The sequence below is a fragment of the Maylandia zebra genome, linkage group LG12 (genome assembly GCF_041146795.1).
Source record: "Maylandia zebra isolate NMK-2024a linkage group LG12, Mzebra_GT3a, whole genome shotgun sequence".
NCBI lineage: Eukaryota > Metazoa > Chordata > Actinopteri > Cichliformes > Cichlidae > Maylandia > Maylandia zebra.
Window position 1 is genome coordinate 27,501,865 of NC_135178.1, and position 21,163 is coordinate 27,523,027.

The 21,163-nt window shown below is 41.0% G+C and overlaps 4 protein-coding genes across 4 annotated transcripts; 1 reads left to right on the forward strand and 3 right to left on the reverse strand.

The window, feature by feature from the left end:
• The first annotated feature begins 955 nt into the window (after positions 1-955).
• Positions 956-3,795, forward strand: pdxp (pyridoxal (pyridoxine, vitamin B6) phosphatase). Its single transcript, XM_004547081.4, has 2 exons — positions 956-1,761; positions 2,621-3,795. Exons 1-2 carry the CDS (start codon positions 1,164-1,166, stop codon positions 2,965-2,967), a joined length of 945 nt encoding a protein of 314 aa, XP_004547138.1. The 5' UTR covers positions 956-1,163; the 3' UTR covers positions 2,968-3,795.
• Positions 3,796-4,104: 309 nt separating this feature from the next.
• On the reverse strand, positions 4,105-8,627 carry kgd4 (alpha-ketoglutarate dehydrogenase subunit 4). Its single transcript, XM_004547082.5, has 5 exons — positions 8,329-8,627; positions 7,983-8,068; positions 5,026-5,089; positions 4,693-4,895; positions 4,105-4,342 (listed from the first exon to the last, which is right to left on the reverse strand). The coding sequence occupies exons 2-5, from the start codon at positions 8,034-8,036 to the stop codon at positions 4,325-4,327; spliced, it is 339 nt and encodes a 112-aa protein (XP_004547139.1). The 5' UTR covers positions 8,037-8,068; positions 8,329-8,627; the 3' UTR covers positions 4,105-4,324.
• An 889-nt stretch (positions 8,628-9,516) lies between these two features.
• LOC101464577 (betaine--homocysteine S-methyltransferase 1) lies at positions 9,517-13,402 on the reverse strand. The gene is made up of 8 exons (XM_024804553.2): positions 13,263-13,402; positions 12,115-12,247; positions 11,836-11,948; positions 11,519-11,710; positions 11,229-11,376; positions 10,517-10,699; positions 10,084-10,312; positions 9,517-9,967 (listed from the first exon to the last, which is right to left on the reverse strand). Exons 1-8 carry the CDS (start codon positions 13,278-13,280, stop codon positions 9,790-9,792), a joined length of 1,194 nt encoding a protein of 397 aa, XP_024660321.2. The 5' UTR covers positions 13,281-13,402; the 3' UTR covers positions 9,517-9,789.
• A 145-nt stretch (positions 13,403-13,547) lies between these two features.
• LOC112435685 (betaine--homocysteine S-methyltransferase 1-like) lies at positions 13,548-15,684 on the reverse strand (the record flags this gene model as incomplete). Its single annotated transcript, XM_024804554.2, has 5 exons — positions 13,548-14,036; positions 14,127-14,355; positions 14,449-14,578; positions 15,457-15,509; positions 15,594-15,684. Coding segments are annotated over 5 exons (690 nt in total), but the record flags the coding sequence as incomplete, so codon positions are not given.
• Positions 15,685-21,163: the final 5,479 nt, after the last annotated feature.

The following is a 21,163-nucleotide window of genomic DNA, read 5'->3' on the forward strand; positions in this document are numbered from 1 at the left end:
GTTTCGTCCTCCAGGGTAAAGGCATCCAAAGTGTAGAACAGCACAAAAAATATAAAGAGCTTTATTAAATTTGCAGCGTTTGATTTGGTGTTGATTAGTTATTTATTTATTAAGCTGCATTACACATTGTTTTTTATTTTGTGTTTGTTGAAAAAAATGGTAAAAAATAAAGGTAAAAATGAAGCAACACCCACTGGACACTTCATTAATTACACTTTGCTAGTACTAGATTGGACCCCCTTTTGAGACGACTTTAGCTTTGTGGCATGGTGCATTAACCTGCTGGAAGAAGTCATTATAAGGTGGGTGCACTTTAGGCATAAAAGGATAGACGTGGTAAGCAACAATACTCAGATAGGCTGTGGTGCTTGGATGATGCTTAATTTGTTTTAAGGGGCCCAAAGTGTACCAAGAAAATATCCCCCACACTGTGACACAACCAGTACCAGCCTGAACTGATGATACAAGTCAGACTGGAACCATGCTTTCATGCTGTTCATACCAAATTCTGACACTACCATCTGAATGCCATTAAGAAATAAAGGTTCATCAGACCAGGCAACGTATTTTAAACCACTTTTCATCCAATTTTGGAGGGCCTTGGTGAATTTCAGCCTCAGTTTCCTGCTGTTATCTGAGAGCAGTGGCAGCTGCAGTGGTCCTCAGATGCTGTGGCCCATTTGCTTCAAGGTTCAGTATGTTACCTTGGTTTTAATGAGTGATTATATAAAATGAAAAATAGGACCATTGTGCACAATGGATACTCCTTTAAAGTATTTTAATTGTGGTGCTCTATTTTCTCCCATAGTGAGTTTGGTTTGGACTTTTTTTAATTTTTATTTAATGCCATGTTTTGTCCATCAGCCGCCACGGGGGCGCAATTAAATTTTTAGAAGGCACTATTCTTATAATCGACGAATCCAATTGGCTCAACTTTTACAGTTTGATTGGTCAGTCTTGACAGCGTGGGCGTGGTTAGGTGTCAATGTTTTTGTGGCTCGCTCCGTGTATGTAACCGCACCAAGGACTCTGCAATGTGATTTCCTGACATTGATTTGTTTTCGTATCATTTAACACGCCGTCTTCACCGCATGATGTACCAGCTTTCGACGTGGGGGATCACTAGAAGGTGAAAGACGGAAGTAACCGAGGAAAAAGCCGGAATGGCAGGCGCCTTTGGCTTTAAAGGCTGCCAGAAAATTCGAGGACCTCAGATTAGAAATCTGCTTGAGGCGAAGGACTTCTTTCTCTTCGACTGCGACGGGGTCATATGGCACGGAGAGAACGCGATAACGGGCGCCGCGAAGGTGGTGAGCTCGCTGATCCGGCGCGGCAAAAACGTGGTGTTCGTCACCAACAATTGCACCAGGCCGCGGGAGAATTATGTGCACAAGTTCTACCGGCTGGGCTTTACCGACGTGATGCTGGAGCAGATCTTTAGCTCGTCGTACTGCTCGGCTCTCTACTTGAGAGACGTCGTCAAGGTCCCTGGCCAGGTGTTTGTCATCGGCTGCGACGGACTGCGCAGAGAGCTGCAAGAGGCAGGCATCCCCTGCGTGGAGGAGGCGGATGATCCGGACGCCACCATCTACGACTGCGCCCTGGCTCCGGACGTCAAGGCAGTGCTGGTTGGACATGATGACAAACTGACTTTTCTGAAACTGGCCAAAGCCTCCTGCTACCTGAAGGACCCGGAGTGTCTGTTCCTGGCCACCGACAACGACCCCTGGCACCCTCTGTCAGGTGGAAGGATACTACCAGGTATAATGGGGATGAGGTTTAATTACCACATAGTGTTGCTCATTCACGTCACGTTAAGATATTCGTTTTTCTGCCAGACATGGATAGATTGCTAAAATGGCTTAGCGGTCAAGGGACCAGGATGTCAAGAGGTCAGAGGGCCCTAAAATTACTTATTCTGCAAAAATAGCTGGGCTTGTGCATCACAGGTTTCTTTTCACATGTTCATTAGCATGAATACGCAGTGTCAGGACAGGTCTGCAGAGAACAAATGGCTAAAACAACAAGAGCTCCGGCTTGTTGCGTTATTTAAACTTTTTTTGTTCACTGCACCACTCTTCAGGGGCCCACCACTGCACAGATACACACAGAATGCACCTGGAAGCTTCACTGCAGTATAACTAACCCACAACCTGAGGCACAGCTACCTCCTGGCCTCAGGCTTGTATCAGTTCATCATAACTAGTTTGCAGAGTTTTAAGATAAGGTAGTAATTGAGTTACCCAGAGACCATAGGGTAAAAGATGCTGGTTCAACTCAAGCTCAGGGCTCTGGTGCATGTCATCAGTCCTCTCTGCCCTCATTTCCTCCTGATATGTTTAAGATTTAAAAAAAAAAAAAAAAAAAAGCCCCAAAAAACATGTGAGAGCAGTTGTCAGTTTAGCTCACTCAGTAATCCATTTTAGATTCCACAAATCTGAAGGGTGATTTTTTTTTTTTTCTTTCTCCAAAACAAGTGGCCCTCTGGAAAATATTTATGGCTTGTACCTACTGACTGAGCAGCTTATATGAGATTCGCAGAACTATTAATAGCATGCAGCTGGAAATGAAAGTGGTTGGTGGTGATTCAGTCATCTTTACTCCGCCTCTCCCCCTGCAGGTTCTGGCTCCCTCACAGCAGCCTTGGAGGTGGCCTCAGGACGCAAGGCCACTGTGATCGGAAAGCCCAGCCGCTTCATGTTCGAATGCATCTCCAGTCAGTTCAGAGGGGTGGATCCCGCCCAGTGCCTGATGGTCGGGGACCGCCTCGAGACGGACATGCTGTTCGGGTCCAACTGCGGCCTCGACACCATGCTCACTCTCACTGGTGTGTCTCAGATTGAGGAGGCCCAGGAGTACAGGAATAGTGACCAAACCACCAACCACAGCTTGGTGCCCGACTACGTGGTGGACACCATTGCTGATTTCTTACCGGCTTTTGAGGAACTGGACGAACAGAGCAACTGAAGAGTCTGTCTCCTGTACAGAGCACAGATTGCTTCAAGTGCAATGTTGAGTCTTTAGTTTATTAATAAATAAGAAGGCGCTGTTTATGTTGTGACCAAGACTGATTTAGGGCAAATCATTTCCATAATCACAGTAATCCAGTGCATACCTCAGTGTTTCTTCAAGTGTTGTGCTCATTTTGTGACTTGACAGTTTCTGTAGCTTTACGTGTTTATAATAATCTATGAATATACTGCAGTTTTGTGTTCACACAGATCATACCGTGTTTGATATTGAGTTTTAAACATCCAGAGGTATTTTTGTAAAGCAATGAATTGTTCTGAATTCATGTGTTTAGAAGCTGGCTGTTTAAAGTTTGTTGCCAAACAGGAGACATGTACTTACTAATGCTGAATTATCTTCAAGTGTGCTTGCCTAGGTGTCACTTCTAATTATAATCACAAGAAGATAAAAAAAAACAACTAACAGTGTGAGCTTTTCTCAGCTCTGGTAGAGACTAAGCTGACAATCTGCCAGGCAGACAGGTAAAGTGTTCATTCACTTCCGGCCTTTCTGTCATTTCTGTGCTACTTGTGCCAATATTCATCGGAGTAAACGGCTGAAACTCATAGCTAGAAAGCCAATAATGGTTGCCTATCATACTGCACTGTTGTGAACTTTCAGTGTTATTAATGTTTACTATATAGAGCATGCCAGCAATGGTAACAATAAATACCTTAAATTAATTTTTTCTTGAAAAGAGTGGTGGCCTGTTACTAGAATTCCCTTTATGTCTGCTTGTTTAGAATCTGCACAATCAAATTCCAACAATAAAATAATCCAACATTATTTTAATCATTTAAATCCAGCCGTTCACATGAACTCAATGTACTTTCATGCAGCATGGTTGCCTCAACTACCTCACCAGCCTTTTAGCTCCAAAAACCATCAGTTCAAGTGCAGCGAGAGACATGGAAAGTCCAACTTCCTTCTGTATACTAGAGCCTCCTGCTTGGATTTTAGTCAGCATGTAAAATTAGATAAATTGGACGAATAAAAAAGATGAGTTGATGATTTTGTTTTTAAACTAAAATTGATTAAAAACAAATCTTTGAGAAAAATATGCAATGCCAGGTGAATAAAGACAAACCAAGGAGCTAGTGTGCCTTTGCAGCGTGTTTTACAGTGAACATCTGTTTGTATGGAGTTCATATACACTTAAACTACTAATAATCAACATATATACATTTTAACAGGATCCATGTAATATTTTATTCTACATGTGGCATCGGGTTCTCTTGTGCTGAGGAACAGGATTAAAGACATACTGATCTTCAACATATAAGGACTTTGGCTGCAGTGATGGCGTCACTTCATGTCACTCTGGTCCACCGCGCTGTGGCAAAGAAATGATATAGAATACAAATAAACACAAATACCAGCCAAAATATATACTTAAATACTCAAAACTTTCAGATTCTACTTGCAGTTTCTATAGCTAGTTATGCACCAGCAACAAGTTACAGTAAGTTTTCCTAAGTTCTCAATCAGTCCATACACTTAACCTTTGTACTTTTGAATCCTACTGCTATGAGTTTATGATCAGTCAAAGGTGGGTCATATACTGTTGCCAACTTTGCTTGACATTTAACATTTTTCCGTCTCTTTTGTTATTCCACTCTGCTCAATTTTAAAGAACCAAGTAGTTCTGTGTAAAAACTCTGGGTACAGTTAAGATAGCCTCACCTGGATGTAATCCATCTCATCTGCTGTTAACGGTCTCCTGCGGTACCTTGCAGGAAGTAGCTGAATAGAGGCCAGTGTGTCTGGCGTGCCTGGGATTGGTGTTAAAGGTGCATGCGGTCTTGATAACTGAGGCGATGCTGCAGCTGAAGTGGGAGCATTATGTTGAGGAAGGTTTAGTGCTAATGTTTTCAATGCCTCCTGGGCTTGAGGACGAAAAGAAAAAGAGTAACGTAATGAAATAATCACCAGGGAAGGCATTGTTAACGATTATATTTCTGATAAATGTGAACCTAAAAGAACACGTTCTTTCAGCTGGGAAAAACAAAGGCTCACCATTAGGTCTGGGCAGGCCTTGTCTGTTGGGGAATTTGATCAGGGGAGTATGAGGCCGTATTGCCTGAGAAAACAAAATCAAACAGCAGTCAGTTAAAGGGTAGGCATCCTGACATGACAACAAATTGACAGTAGTTTTTTTTGTCTCCCACACGTGCTAAAACAGAGTGAATGAGCTTTAAAACAAACACAGCTGCTAGAAAAATATGATGAACAACACTAGGGTGAATTAAATTTTTTATTTATGTATGGTATGACTTGTGACAGTATTTTTGTAAAATCAGGCGCTCAACGTTAAGTTAATGTAGCCTTCTAACAGCAGTTGATAGGAATATACCACAAAACATACAACAGAGCAAACATTATACAAAATACAAGTGCATCTAACACAGTGGTTCCCAAAGTGTTTTTTTGCTGGGCCCCCCTTTGTTTTACAAGAAAAATGTTTGCGCCCCCCCCCACAAACATATCCTCCAACCATACACACCCATATTTTGTTTTCAAACTCCATTGCGGTTTATTTCACACCTCAATCAATTAGTAAACAAATAGGCAAATACAAGTAATCTGCAATAAATTACAGGTAGTAATAAAATAATCTCCAAACTCTTACGCTACGTCCACACCTACACTGGTATTTTTGAAAATGCAGCTGTTTCTATGCGTTTGGACCTATTCGTCCACAAGTAAACGGTGCTTCGAATCACCGAAAATCTCTGTTTTCAGTGATTCGAAAATCTCCGCCTCTGCCTATGGTGTGATTATTTTACGTGTGGTTGTTTTTTTCCTGTGTAATAATATTCAACATTGCTATCAATACATTTCTCAAAAAATTCCTCTCTGTGCAAAATGGGTTCAAAAACATAAACAACTTTGAGATACTGTTAGTCCGTGATTTGAACCAGGGAAACAAATCGTGGCAGGATCGCTCTAACTTTACTGTATAAAGAGTTAATATCTCCAAAATGTCAGGAGTAGTTATTTATTACAAGAAGTGTTTGTGAACTAAAAATCAAGAATGTGGGATACTGTTTGTCCGTGATTTGAAGAGCCCAGCACGTGCTCCCAACGCAAGGGAAACTAATTCTGTCGCAGAGACCTACCTCGGCACTTGTGCAGGTGAAGCCAAAGGCAGGGCTCTTGGAATGAAGTTGGAATGAAGTTGGTTTGGAAACATATTTGGCGATGCTTCATCTCCTGCTTTGCATTTGTGTTGGAGCCCCATCAAAAACCTGTCAATTATGCTAGCAGTGTCCAAGCGTTCTTTTTTTCTTTTCATACCGCGCCCCCCCCTGCAATGGCTCAGCGCCCCCCTCAGGAGGCAGGCCCCACACTTTGGGAACCTCTGATCTAACAGATCAACCCATTAAAGTAGTGTAGTGTATCAGTATGCCCATCTTTTAAGTGCTTTTTGGTACAAACAACAGTCTATAGTGACAGAGTCTCAGTTGTTTGTTATAATCAGACAAATTAGCATTACAGTAACAATGACAATAATAATAACAATAAATGGATATATTATAAATGTAAATAATATAATAATCAAATACTTTGTTAAGATACCTTCACAGGAAATCATTATGGATTCTGCCTATAGTTTTGTCTTCAACAAGTCAAATATAACGAAACTGTGTTGAGGTCAAATGACTGACTTGTCCACAGCAGTTTATTTTGCGACATGGTTTGGTTATCTGTGCACTTGTACTGTGAACTGCTGTCCAGTCAACAACAGCATAAAGCTGATTTTCTGCCTCATGGCACTGGATTTCATGATTGAGTGCCACTGAGTCTCAGTACCTGTGTTTCATGTGTCTCTTCTCTTTAGTGTTATCTGGCCTTTCTGTTCTCCACAGTGGCAAATGATTTGGACTTTGGAGTAAACCCTCTGTACAGGCTCTAGATGTTGGATGTTGTGAAGAGGTTTTTCCTCACCGTTAACAAATCATCCACCTCGTCCATACAAGTCAAGACCTTACTCATGTTGCTAACAGTTTATTGTGCCGAATCATTGACTTAGTCTAGATTTGTTTTGTTTCTGCAGATGGTAAGGGTGGCCTGCTTCCCTTGCACTGAGAGCTCCTTTGACAGCAAGTTGCAGGTTCACAACAACAACTTTGAAACTTTTTAAGTTTCACACATGAACTCAACTCTGAACTTTTTTAATTTATGAATAAATTAAAAAGGTATAGTCCACACTTGTCCAAGAAACAGCTTTTGAATGAACTGCGCAGTTACTTATGATTGTTATATATGTTATATAACTATAACTCCAATCTGTGAAAGATATTTCCTGACATCGGGAGTTAGGCATTTTAGCGGCCTAACTGCAGCTAAAATGCAGTAATTCTGATCCGCATTAGTTATGAAAGAACAGACAAGCAGTCATCACAAACGTACTGTTACAAACATTTATTCGGTACAAAGAGCATAAATTTAGTGGCTAAATGCAAATTAAAAATTTGTAGAGACTATTTCTGTTTTTCTGACATCACAGATCGCTCATATCCTCCAGTAATTGAAAAACGATTAAAATTAGTCTATTAGTAGGAAATAAGCACTGCTGGTACAGTTCCTTAATACTCTGCTGGGCTACTGTGGTACAAAGATCTGTCTTTAACCGACATATAGGCCTCCCTGTGAACCGTTTTATGCTATACTCAGCCATAGCAAGACTGACAACTAAAACAACTAATATTACACCTACCTTAAGTTTTAATTAATTGATTAAAAGGCCGCTCTCACAACGTGACTAAACGATATTGATGTGTCCTGTGCGGTTTATGAACAAGGGCACTAACAAGGGTATGACGGGTCTTTGCCACCTCAAGAGGCCGCACGATATAAAGTAGTTTACTGTTCGGAACAGCGGGAAAAGCAGCGTTTTACTTTATAAGCTCTAAATCAGGAGGCAACACAAACAAACCCGGAGAAATTAACATTTAAGTAGTTAACATTACCTGAACAACTCGAGCGACGGGAGCTGCCATTTTGGAGCTGACTTTACTCCCCATGACGACCTCTCGGGTTTACTTCCGGTTTGAAGCTGCAGAAAGAAAGAAAAACACGCAAAAACACCACATGATGGCGCTATCGACGGCGAGCCCGTAAGACAGAAAGGGTTCAGCGAATGACATTATAACAACGGTGCAGGAGGTAATGTGAAAGTCATAGTAGACAAATAGCAATACATGTTTGTGGGAAGAGTGTTTAATTTTTAGGTAAGATTTGGTCGTTAACATACATTTTGAGTGGAAGGTTGAAGTGCATTAGCGATAAATGCACTGTTATCATGCTACACCTTACCTCTAGCTGTGTCTTTAACCCTCTGTCTATGATAGCAGGTGGCCGGTAGATGTGTTGTCAGCGACTGTCCTGTTAGGTCAGGCCATGTTACAGTCTTCGTTAGCCGTCTCCTGTAAAAAAACATGAAAAACTGTATCACTAAAAACCTCCAGCCCGCTCTAAAGTAAAATTATCCGATTTCTGATAAGGCCCAGAACACCATTACTGTTGTCAAAGCGACAAAATTGATTGAATATTGTCGTATGATAAGGGAAATGTCAACACAAGGCTCCTGTTAGGTAACGGCAAAAATATCTATCTTTAATTTCACACTCCCTTGAAGAAAACGGATAACCTCGTCACGTGGGCTGTGCTCGCTCAATCACAAGCGAGATAAGGAACAGAGCTCTTTTATTTGTGAAAATATGTCACCAGGAGCAATATCGCTTTTTCCTTCGTGCCGCGTTGCACATACTGTAGTATTTGTAGTATAATATCTATATAAAAGCCAGATTACACAGCAATTAGGTTATTAATATTGCTGTTCCTTAATAGTTGGTGCTCATAAGAGAGGAAAACCCAGCACATATTGGGTATCTGACTTTTTCCCCCTCTCTTCTCATAGTTTATATGTCTCAGCAGTTCTCTTAGTAAAACGTATTAACATCTTTCATTACAGGCCTTCTGGAAAACAATGTGCAAATGCTTTTAAAACCACAGGCATCTGGTTTAGAATGCAGACACTGTCAGATCCTATTTTCCAATTAAGCTTTGTCAAATTAATTAATGGGAAAGATGAGAACAGTTTAATGATGGGTAATAAACACCATGTCCAACCATGAGACCAAGAAGTTTCCAGTCCTTTCTGGTATGTTCTAAAGTCATCTTGTGCTTACTGTAGACATATACTCAGGTGTTATGTTGGTAAACATTAACTATGCTTTGAGTAACAGGCCTACAGTTAATCAGAGAGTTCAACTGAGTTCACTGTTTATTCTCATTGCAGGAATAAACCATAGATAGCATAAATCTCACTAATTTTAGCCTTATTATTTAATGACAGGTCTTATAGCATTGAACAATGACTCTGTTATAACACTTTTAACTCTGCTTTGCAGATTATTTGTGGATGCATAGACACAAGTAGTAGACACAGAATATATGTGTACACCGCCCATCATCAGAAAGAAACTGAGAAGAAACAAACGATTTGTATTTTATCTTTTTTATTAGATATTAAACTAAGTGGTCCAGGGTCGGAGAAACCAAACTGGTCACTTTTACTGGGTTTACTGGGTCAGCTCCCACTTTTGAGACGCTGTGGCCCCAGTTTTACAGTCTAAAGATACACATAACAGTGCTAATGTCATGACAACTGACACTATGTTTGTTAGATGAAGCACTGTATATAGATACTATGGACTGCTGCACATCAGTAGCTCTGTACACAGCTGTCGGCTGCTGAGTCTGAAACAGACTGACTCAGTGGGTTTTTGATTTGTCGAACAGCTGTTCGAGTTCTTCTTTAGAGGTTGCCTCTTTCTGCTGCATCAGATCAGCATGGCCCTTGGTAACACCCCAAGAATCAGGGACAGACATGGAGGGACACTGGGGACGACCGGAGGCTGGCTTCAGGTTCTCCCAGTAATCACGTCGGGCTCTAAAAGTCAACAGACATAAAAAAAACAAGAGTGATTACTGGTAGTAAACAGCGAATATGTCATATTTCACAAAGTATTTTTAAGTATTAGAATTAATAGTTGCTTCTGTTCTGACCTGGCTCTAACCCAAGGCTTGGTGTGCATTTCCAGACCAGCACCCCAGGAGCCATGTTTCTCTGATGCACTTGGAAGGAAGCCTCTCTCAGGTGCCAGTTCCTCTGCTATAGCCCTAATGTGATAAGCCTCAAAGCCACAGCAGCCACCGATGAAGCGAATGCCAGCATTGTAAGCTTCTCTGGCATACTTGTGCATGTCCCAGCGAGTCAGAATCCTGGGCTCCAGGCCTGAAAGAGAAAAAAAACATTTTTTTATGCACATTTAAATTACAGTTTTGTAGTTTGTGGTGAAAGTTTGCTGTTCTGTGTTGGCTGGCTGAACTTTCTGCAATGCAGTGTAGCATATTCACCAGCAGAGGGCATATATAAGGACAGTGCGTATCCAGAACAGTTGGAATGGCAGATTTATAATACAAGACAGTATCTCGTTACCGAAGGGGAACTCTGGCAGGTCGATAAATCCCTGGCAGTTGCAGTCAGGAGTGTGGTATGCCAGCGGCTGAACCATGTAGTGAGCCTTCAGACCAGCCTTCTCCACTCCCACCTTCATCTGCTTCACGGTCTCCACACAGGTCATGGGGTCAAAGTGACAGTTGACTCCCACAATCTGGGCACCTGTAGAACAAAATACACCACATGCAGTAACATGAACTGTGTGTGAGAGTGTAAGAAAATACATGGCTGACACCTAATCAACTGTGGTTTGCAGTTGTGGGTATAAGGTCTTTGAATGTATTTGTGTTTAGTGGGAACATTTTTGTGCATGTTACTGAATAAAATAACTATTGGCCACTGTTTTGGCCTGTACAGGCTCATCCCAGAAAAAAAAGGAAATCCTAACAGAAGAAAACCAATTACAGGTATCATATGCCATTTTTATTCCTTATAAATTAGTTACACTATGGTGGCACAGATGCTGAAGTTTTGTTCATTTTTACTGTCCAATAAATTGCTGTCAGGCCAATAGTCACTCACTCTTGTAGTAGAAATACACCAAGTGACCTCACATGAATGTAAAGGTATATAAACCTCAGTTGATAAGAAGTCTTGAACTTTTTAGTGTCTGATAAGGCTCACAGGGAGACAGTCTGTAATTCTTTTCTGCTGAAACAACATAAAAATTGACAAAGATAACTGTACTCACCGGCTTTGACCAGCCTGACTGCACACTCTCCAGGTGAGACACCGTGCATGTCCCCCTTTGGTCCAATACACAGAGAAGCAGCCACAGGCTTCCCTGTCTCCTTCATCACCTCCACAGCCCACACGGCCTCTTCAACATGCTCAAAGTACTAAAGGACAAAAGCATTAAGCTCAAACAAAACTTCTCTCAGCAAGTAAGAAACACTCAAAACTGGTTCAATGGCAGTTTTACACCTTTGGAATCCTCCAGAAAAAGTTTTTAAAAAATGCCAAAGCGTTCGGTGTAGCTACCTCAGCAATCAGGAAGTCCACATTTTTCTTGATGAACACATCCAACTGTTTTCTGAAGATGGCCTTCACATCTGCCTTGCTCTTGCAGCTCAGGTAAGATGGAGTTTGGGACACTCCTCCAGCAACAAGAGCATCACCCTCATTGGCAACCTCACGGGCTAAATCACAGGCAGCCTCATTGATCTGAGCTCCCTGTAGAATGAAGCAAAAAAAAAAAAAAACCCAACTAATAATCAAAGAGACTCTTCAAATACACATTTAAAATATTTTTGTTTTGATAAAGAATGAAACTTGCTGTAATTTCCCTTTTAACTTACAGTCAGTTTGAGGTTGTTGCCTCTGTTCTCAAGTTTGTCATCACTGGCGTAGAATGTAAAGGTCTGCATAACGTTGGACCCGGCTCTCAGGAACTCTCTGTGCAGCTGTCGCACTGAAAATCATCAAGTGGTTGCATCATAGGACAAACGCTGTGCCAAAGCAATCTAAAATGTAACATACACTGCCAGGTATTTACAGGCAGACCCAGCAATGGATAATGGAAATCCCATTTTAAGATGTAACGGAGTGGCAGTTTTGGTACAGCAGTATGTTCTTACCTGCATCAGGGTACTGTACAGAAGCTTCAGGCGTCCATGGTCCGGCCTTTACGTACCCCCTCTTCTCCAGAGCAAACACAAATCCTCCATCACCAATCACCACCTCACCAGCATTGAGACGTTCAAGGATGCCCTGTGGAAACAGAGGGATCCACGGAGAAGCTTAACCTGTGCTCAGTGGATCATTTTGCAAATATTACTGTGGAGCCAGTAAAGCCAAAGAAATTGCAAACTGTATATTTTAAAGAAACTTGTAATCGATATTAGCTTATACACAGTTAAATCAATTGTCTGGCCTTGTGGATTGCAGATTCCTACATCCTGTACCACATCTGTCTTCCCACGCTGAAAGTTTGTTTTTAAAGGTTTGTTCCTTTAAAAAGCTCAAAAAAATCCTGTAAGAGTTGCAAAAATCAAAATCAAATAATATTTTGAAGTAAGTCTTGTTATTTTTAATCTACAGGAAAAAGTCAAAACCTAGGATAATATCAAAGGAGACTGCAAGTGAACTGAGCAAACACATTGAGTGTTCCTAATATAAGATGAATGCTTAATGAAGAAAATGTTTTTTTATAATCCACATTTTATGAAATCTTATTTTTAAATGGCAAAAAATCCAAACTATCTCATTAACTATGTGCTACTTTGCATAAATCCCTGCTACAGATTGAATAAACACCTAACTGTGTTAGGTGCACACATCTTTAGTCTAGCAATAGAAGCAAAATCGGCTAAAATATTAAAACTGACCAGTGGATAATATAAATATAAACATGCTTGCAGTGTGACACTCTAAGATTTTTTTAAGCTACCATTATTCCGTATACAAATTAAAAATGGAATAAATAAAATGAGCTTCATTGGTCTTTCTGTATGCCTAATAGCATCAAGAAGGTTCAGTGGTCTGAGAAATGACCTGATGTTCTACACAGAATACACACCACTCAAAAAGACTACCATAAACATGCAGTATGATACCCCAGCCTCACAACCTTTCACCCACATTTAACTTACAGCGTGAGATGGGAGCAGAAATCTCAGACAGAAATACTAACCCCACCGTGGGTCATTATGATTGCTATAATAATTTCACAAAACTAACTTTTCACAGCATAACCCTACCTCTGGACAAAAAAGCCTGCACATACCTTTTTTGCTGGTGCCATAATTTCACAGCTGTGTGGACCCCTGACTGCTCAGACCTCGAGATGCTGAAGTGACAGTAGAGTGGGGCAGAGGGCCAGATTAAATCTCTCTGAAGAAGGGGAGTGTTCTAAGTAAGAGCTGCTCTGATTGGCAAGGGAAAGGTTATGCAACTCTTTGAATGAGAGTATTGTGAATGTGCGATACTAGTTTGGTCCGGATTAGATGGTTCTTGGTGTTGTTGTTGGATTCCCTCCCAGTTTTTGGCCTTTTGTTTTCAACCTGATAGCAGGCAGGCATTAAAAGAAAAACAAAAAAAACAGTCAAACACTAGATCACTTCACATATGTCTGCATGGGTGAAATTTGTAACAGACATTTTTGAGTAGTTTGATTTGTTGCAGCAGTCCAAGCACATGCTTCACAAAAACAACACGAAGCCATAAAGTGAAGTAAAAAACTCAGGCCTATTGTTTTGGGGGTTTTACAGTTTAACACTCTACAGTCGGAGCACTGCTGTTACAAGTGCTTTTCATCGTCTAACTGAACTGACTGGAGGGAAAGGTGCATTGATTTTCTTTATAATCTCATCCTCATACTGTGGACTTGGACTTCTGCACCTCCAGCACATGCCTCATTTCCTTGCTGGTGGTGGCTTCTTTGTGCTGAAGCAGTTCAGCATCACCCTTGGTCACACCCCAGCCTTCTGGTGTGGACATGGATGCGGATTTGGGGCAACCGGATGCAGGCAAGATCTTCTCCCAGTATTCACGACAGGACCTAGAAAAAAAGGGCAGGTTAGGAGACAGACACTAAAGAATTTTATTGCTACAATTGTATGAATCTGTCTAATCGTTTAAAATCCTTTACCTGGCTCTGACCCAAGGCTTGGTGTGCATCTCCAGACCACTACCCCACATTCCATGTTTCTCTGATCCAGCGGGTATTATGCCTCTTTCAGGGGCCAGTTCCTGTGCCAAAGCCCTGATGTGATAGGGCTCAAAACCACAGCAGCCACCAATGAATCGGATGCCAGCCTTGTATGCCTCCCTGGCATACTTATGCATGTCCCAGCGGGTTAGGATTCTGGGTTCTAGGGCTGAGAGGATAGGGGATAAGAGGATATGAAATGATGGCCACTGCAAGATAGCCTGCTTTTTTCTTTTTTAAATATGCACAAAAAATATTTTACCGAAGGGGAACTCTGGCAGATCAATGAATCCCTGGCAGTTGCAGTCAGGAGTGTGGAATGCCAGCGGCTGAACCATGTAGTGAGCCTTCAGACCAGCCTTCTCCACTCCCTCTTTCATCAACTTCACGGTCTCCAATCAGAATCAGAATCAGAAACTTTATTGTCATTGTCATGAGAACAACGAAATTAAGAATGGTCCCCGATCATTGCATCATCCCTAGCAATATCAAAATATAAATAAAACAATAAAATTCAATAAATAAAATAGATAGAATACTTAAAATACTAATAAGATATAACAGTAAAACATTCACATACATTCCCACACACATGCTTCAGACCGTGCATAGATTAACACAAGAGTGGCGTGATGGACATTTTTTTGTAGTATTCAGATGTGTTATTGCAGTTGGATAACAGCTGTGTTTGAGTCTATTAGTCCTTGCTCTGATTGCTCTGTACCGTCTGCCTGAGGGCAACAGTTCGAACAGGGAGTGGCCAGGATGTGAGGTGTCTTTTATGATGTTTTGGGCCTTTTTAAAACAGTGGGCGTTGTGTAGAACTTCCAGTGTGGGGAGAGGGCAGCCAGTGATCTTTTGGGCGGTGTTAATGATCCCTTGGAGTGCTTTCCTCTGAGCCCCTGTGCAGCTAGTGTACCAGATGAAATCTAATTTGTCTGAGTAGAAGAGAACAGAGTGTGCTGGAGTTTTCTGCCCCATTTCAGCAGGAGCAGATAAACAGGGAGCCAAGGTCGTAGCTTAGGCGCTGTGTGAGAGAAAGCATGTGAATGTTTAGGCTTTGTATGATAAGGTGGAGGCACCAGAGGCTATAAAAGTTTGAGCAATGCTCCACCATTTTGAGATTTTGAGGCTGTCTGCATCAGTGTCCATCTCCCACGCGTGTGTTCATTAAAATCATCGTTTGACTCAACCCGGCCGGACCAGTGTTGTTATTGTGGTTTTTTCTCTTGTCTCCATCCCCAATATTTTGAACCTTAACAGCCATGACCTCCACGCAGGTCATGGGGTCAAAGTGGCAGTTGACTCCCACAATCTGGGCACCTGCAAAACAAGGGGGGGATTTGATTATTTTTGCCTTTAAGTAAAAGGAAGAAAAAGAAAACATATGACTATAAATTTGCGTACCAGCCTTCACCAGCCTGACTGCACACTCTCCAGGTGAGACACCATGCATGTCTCCCTTTGGTCCAATGCACAGAGAAGCAGCTACAGGCTTTCATTTTTCAGGCTACATTTTTAAAAATAATGACAAAGAACACACAAAGATGGTTCCATATATAATGTACTGTGGTTGAGAAATTAGTTATCTCTGTGTGCAATGACAATTTTATGAATCTGTAAGTATTGCTGTTTAAGTACAAAGGTGTAAAGATAAAAAGCAATTTTTAGCTTGAGATTCTCCAGCACTGAGTGCTCCAGTCTGGATATTTCACAGACCACATGCTCACACATGCATGAAACATGCACTGGCAACATTTCCTTTACAGCACCACAGTCCACTAACCAGCTCTGCATATTGCACTTGGTGTGTAAAACAACACACAGTGGAGCATAGTGTGCAGAGGGTTTATTTTACCTTCTTCACAGGTGCCATGTTCCCCGTTCTAGCTGCAGCACAAAGCACTTTGTAACAGCGAACCCCTCTTTAGGCCTGAAGAGTGCCTGAGATCCCTGCGTCGCTCTTTTTATACTGTTGCAGGTCCAGGACGACTTTAAGTTTGAACCAAATTCATGCCAAATTGCCCCATGTTTGTTTGGAAATTGCATAACAAAGTCAACAATTAACTGGGTTGAGTAAAACAGGGAAAGAGAATGAAAGGGAAATCTGCCTGTGTAATGATTGTAGCAGCAGGCTAAACCTTCACATTAACTCACTCCCGTTTGTCCCAAGCATTTTTTTTTGTTCATGTTTTTATTTTTCTATTTTTTTGCTTTTATTTTCCGCAGACCGCAGAGATTGCCTTATCACGTAAGCTCGAGAGCATATGCCTATACTTCTGCTTTTGACATTTTTCTCAGGGTTTACCTTGAGCATGCAAATGCATTTACGTGTTTGCAACCTCATGTGTTTGTGTGAGTGTGCACATGTTTGTAACAGCATGCATTTGTGTCCTCAAAGACCTAGCTTTGGGATGTCACAAATTTAGTCTGTCCTGGTTTTTGGAAGCTTCACACATTTGAACATTTGTTAGTGCCGAGACTCACAAAATATAGTACTGTAAATGTTTGCAGCTCAAGCCCCAGTGCAGTGCTCATGTAGGCATGCATGCATGCATGTATAGAACTAGAACAACTAGTTTATGAAACAGTTTATTTCCACACAGTGAGTGGGGAAATATTTTGATAATCATTGTCTAGAGATTCGATGACTTCTGGCACTTTAACAATAATAATGTAGTTATTTTTTCTGTTTTAGATCATGCAGCTAAATAGGGAAATAACAGATTAATTGTATTTCGAATGATAATAGATTAGGTTGCTTTGATCGTGCTGTCTGGAATGGAAAAAAGCTGATATATATATACAGAAAATTTTTAGAGGTAATACAATTTTTTCCAAATAATACATTTTGCTGGATTTGGGGGGTAATGTGTACTAAATGATGCACAAAGTTGTATTGAGCCTGTGGGCATATTTTGGTAGAAGCTGCAAATAAATGTATGCATACCTCCCTGTTAATCATCAGACTGAAGCTCATTTCTTCTCTAAGTCATCTTATTTTGGGGGTTTAAAATGGCTATATTTAGAAAAAGCTTACCACAAGATGTAGAAGTTTGACTTGCAAACATGACACCTAAATGAACCCTCTGAACTACTTCTCTCAGACACAAGACTTTAGGTACACTTTTATTGAACCTTAGTTCAGTTCACGTGTTTGTATATTTGTGTCTAAGGGCAAAAATAATTTCAGTGCACTGCTGAGATACCGATTCAGGCAGCAGGTCTCCCAGGTGAAACCTTTAAATTTCTAGCTACACGTGCACCAGAGAAAGTGCTGCTTACCGTGCCCACTGACTATGTAGCGTAATATTTCAAGGACACATGAAGCTTGGAATAATTACAAAATGTTTTGCATTCATCTGATTTTTTACATCTTATTTTTCTTTTCACCTCCTCCTTATTAATTAAGGGGCTCCTGCTCTCCTCTCTTTGTTCATTTTTGATCCCATCCAAGAACAACAGCTACATCAAGCTTTACTAGTGATCTAAATTTGTAATGAATATCTATGATATCCAATTTCTTCTGAATTATTCCAGGTATCCCAGTCGGAGTATTGAACACTGACCAGCAGGTGAACAGACTAACATTGTCCTCTCGTAAACACAACTAGTTCTTTCAGGCTGAGGCTGAAACTGAGGCCATTCATGGAGTTTCTGTAACAGAAAGCTGATGGTGAAAGAGGGACCAGGGACTGATTGGTGAGTAGAGGGGAGGAACTCTTGACAGTTGGCTTGAGCTGGATGGGTTCAGAGGTGAGGAGTGGAGGTGAGTCTGAAGTGAGGCAAAAAAGTTCATATTTGATGTATGAGAGCTGACGAAGCGATCGAACGGGCTTGGCTCATACTGATAAAACTGTGGTTAACTATTGACTCCTGACAAACTGATAACGTCTTGAATTTGTCACATGCTACTTTGGTCAGGTGGCCACACAAATATAAAAGAGAAAAGCTGACACAACACGGGAAAATGTTACTCTTAAGATGAGCGTTTGTTTTTGGAATGGTAACTGCAATATTGTAAGTTATGTTATTGATTATTATTGATAATCTTGTTCTCCTTTTTTTGGTCTACAAGTCATAGCACATTGATTATTTTCCTGCCAGTATTATCTGTGTTGTTTCACTATCTTGTAACTGGTTATTGAGGGACACCCTGCCTGTGCTGCTGTAACCCCCTGTTTACCTCCTCCCCTTCCTCTGGTCCAATCACAATTCAAGCTGAAGAAGACATTCAGCTGAAATTGTATTGAGGCAGTCAACGCCTGGGAGTGCATTGTGTGACCGAATAATCTCACTCATGTATTTGTAGTTTTTTTTCTTCTTATTTTGTAATTATGTTTAATAAATTTGTAAGAGATTGCATTGTGTTTAGTCATTAATGATTCTCATTCTACAATTTAACTCCACTTTTAGACACAAGAGGGCAGAAGGGTGCTCTTTTCTTGGTAACAGCGATTGCCCAGTACTATATAAGAGGTTCTGATACAAGACACAAGAGGTCACTCAGTGTTTGCTCCATTTTAGAAAGATGTGAATGTTATATTTTCCAGCTGAAAACTCTCAGGACAATTTGGACTTAAATGACAGTGTTTGTAAAACAGGAATTTTAAGGAATCCTGAAACTCTACATGTCACGTCTGTGTGTATTTCTTATGGGAAAATGGTGACAGAATTCAAGGGACACCTTGACACTCAAGACAACTGTCTATTTTCCCACCTGCTGATTATTAAAGGACCATGGGGAAGACTAAATTCATGATCCCTCCTATGCATAAGTCATACGATTATAATGTCACCTGAGGTGCCATTTCTGCCAGTGTGGCAAACAGGTGCTGTCCCACATGCAGGTTTCGTAATACTGCATTGAATGTTCAGGCTATTTTGCTGCAAAAAGCAAAGTATGAGATCTAAATGGTAATGCATGTTGATAATTACGACGCTGTTATGAGGAGCTGTTTACTTTTCTTCTTTTTTTTCTTTTTTTTAAATCAAAACCAATATTTAATGGTTGTAATGGTTTTACATGGTTAATTAAATTCCAACAGCTTCAGAATGACGTCTCCATTTTAATTTTCACTACAGTAAATTTAAGTCATCATACAATTTATGTTTTCATGTTAAAACACCCTAAAATATTATTAAAACACAATTTCTGGAGAAAAACATCAGTTATCACACAAAAGTCATCTCTATCTATCTATCTATCTATCTATCTATCTATCTATCTATCTATCTATCTATCTATCTATCTATCTATCTATCTATCTATCTATCTATCTATCTATCTATCTACAGGGTGGGCCATTTATATGGATACACCGTAATAAAATGGGAATGGTTGGTGATATTAAAGTCCTGTTTGTGGCACATTAGTATATGTGAGGGGACAAACTCCTCAAAATGGGTGGTGACCATGGTGGCCATTTAGAAGTCGGCCATCTTGGATGCAACTTTTGTTTTTTCAATAGGAAGAGGGCCATGTGACACATCAAACTTATTGGTAATGTCACAAGAAAAACAATGGTGTGCTTGGTTTCAACGTAACTTTATTCTTTCATGAGTTATTTACAAGTTTCTCTTTGTTCACAGCCATTGACATGTCAAAGAGGTTAACACGTGAGGAGCGGATCGAAATTGTGTTGAAATCTGGTGAACGCAGTAACCGGGTCATTGCAGCAGATTTAAATGCAAGACACCTAGGTGGACAGTCCTGATCCTGAAGGACACCCAGAAGAGACTGGTCCCATCCAACGACCGACAATAACCCGCCTCAGTACCACCTGTCAGGCATCATAGCGGCTTAGATGAACAGGCATATGACACAATAAATGAGTGGTGCACAGAAAGGGATTGGGAAGAATACCAGAGGCGGAAAACACCAGCTACTGGTAAACCGAGCAGTCAGCCGAGACTGCAAGACTAGGCTGACCAACCTGTGCACTGCCTGGATTGACTACAAGAAGGCCTATGACTCAATGCCCCACACCTGGAATGCCTAGAACTATACAAGATCAAAAGGACCCTAAGACCCTTCATCAGGAACTCAATGGGAATGTGGCGTACAACACTAGAGGCCAACTTCAAGCCCATAGCACAAGTCAGTATCAAATGCGGGATCTACCAAGGAGATGCTCTGTCCACACTGCTGTTCTGCATAGGGCTGAACCCCCTCATTGAGATCATTAACAAGACTGGAGTCTAGGATGAGGCAGCGACCATCCAGGAATACATAGGAAGATGGTCCCAACCGACAGCGTGCTCAGTGAATACCTCAGGCAGCAGAAACCCAAGACATCCGTAGTGATAGATGTAGCGGTTCCAAATGACAGCAACATCAGGAAGAAGGAACACGAGAAGCTTGAGGAATACCAAGGACTCAGAAAAGAGCTGGAGAAGATGTGGAGGGTGAAGGTAACAGTGGTCCCAGTGGTAACTGGACACTCGGTGCGGTGACTCCCAAACTAGGCAACATCTGTGATCTCTGTCCAGAAGAGCGCAGTCCTAGAAACAGCTAAGATACTGCACAGGACCCTCAAGCTCCCAGGTCTCTGGTAGAGGACTCGAGCTTGAAGGATAGACTGCCTGCAGGGCCGAGAGGGATATATGTTGTTTGTATTTATTTTATTTGTTAAGGATTAATTATCATTTCTTAACTGTTAAATGTGTCATTCAAAATTCTGTATAAACACTTAACAGGGAATTCTTGGCCCTGTGATTTCATGAAGTATGAACTGCCTGTATGGGTTAAAGTAAAGACAGAGTGAGCGTACAGTTCACTGTAATATAGCTGTTGCAGGGCTTTTCATTATCTTCTTCTTTTTATTACCCCTTAGTGTGTACTCTCTCTGTGTCTCTAGGTTTACGGTAACTTATCTTTGCCATAGTGCCATAGAATGACAGCAGGAATCGCTCAAAAATAATGAGCACTGGGAAATATGTCATAAAATTATTAGCTGAGAAAAACAATAAATTCT

Coding starts and splice junctions, on each gene's coding strand:
- pdxp (XM_004547081.4), top strand. CDS start 1,164: ATGGCAGGCGCCTTTGGCTTTAAAGGCTGCCAGAAAATTCGAGGACCT. Junction 1,762..2,620: donor AGGTGGAAGGATACTACCAG/GTATAATGGGGA, acceptor CTCCCCCTGCAG/GTTCTGGCTCCCTCACAGCA.
- kgd4 (XM_004547082.5), bottom strand. CDS start 8,036: ATGGGGAGTAAAGTCAGCTCCAAAATGGCAGCTCCCGTCGCTCGAGTT. Junction 5,090..7,982: donor CCGTCGCTCGAGTTGTTCAG/GTAATGTTAACT, acceptor TTGTTTTCTCAG/GCAATACGGCCTCATACTCC. Junction 4,896..5,025: donor AGGCCTGCCCAGACCTAATG/GTGAGCCTTTGT, acceptor TTCGTCCTCAAG/CCCAGGAGGCATTGAAAACA.
- LOC101464577 (XM_024804553.2), bottom strand. Junction 11,949..12,114: donor TGTACAGTACCCTGATGCAG/GTAAGAACATAC, acceptor GATGATTTTCAG/TGCGACAGCTGCACAGAGAG. Junction 10,700..11,228: donor AGTCAGGCTGGTCAAAGCCG/GTGAGTACAGTT, acceptor TTTGTTCTACAG/GTGCCCAGATTGTGGGAGTC.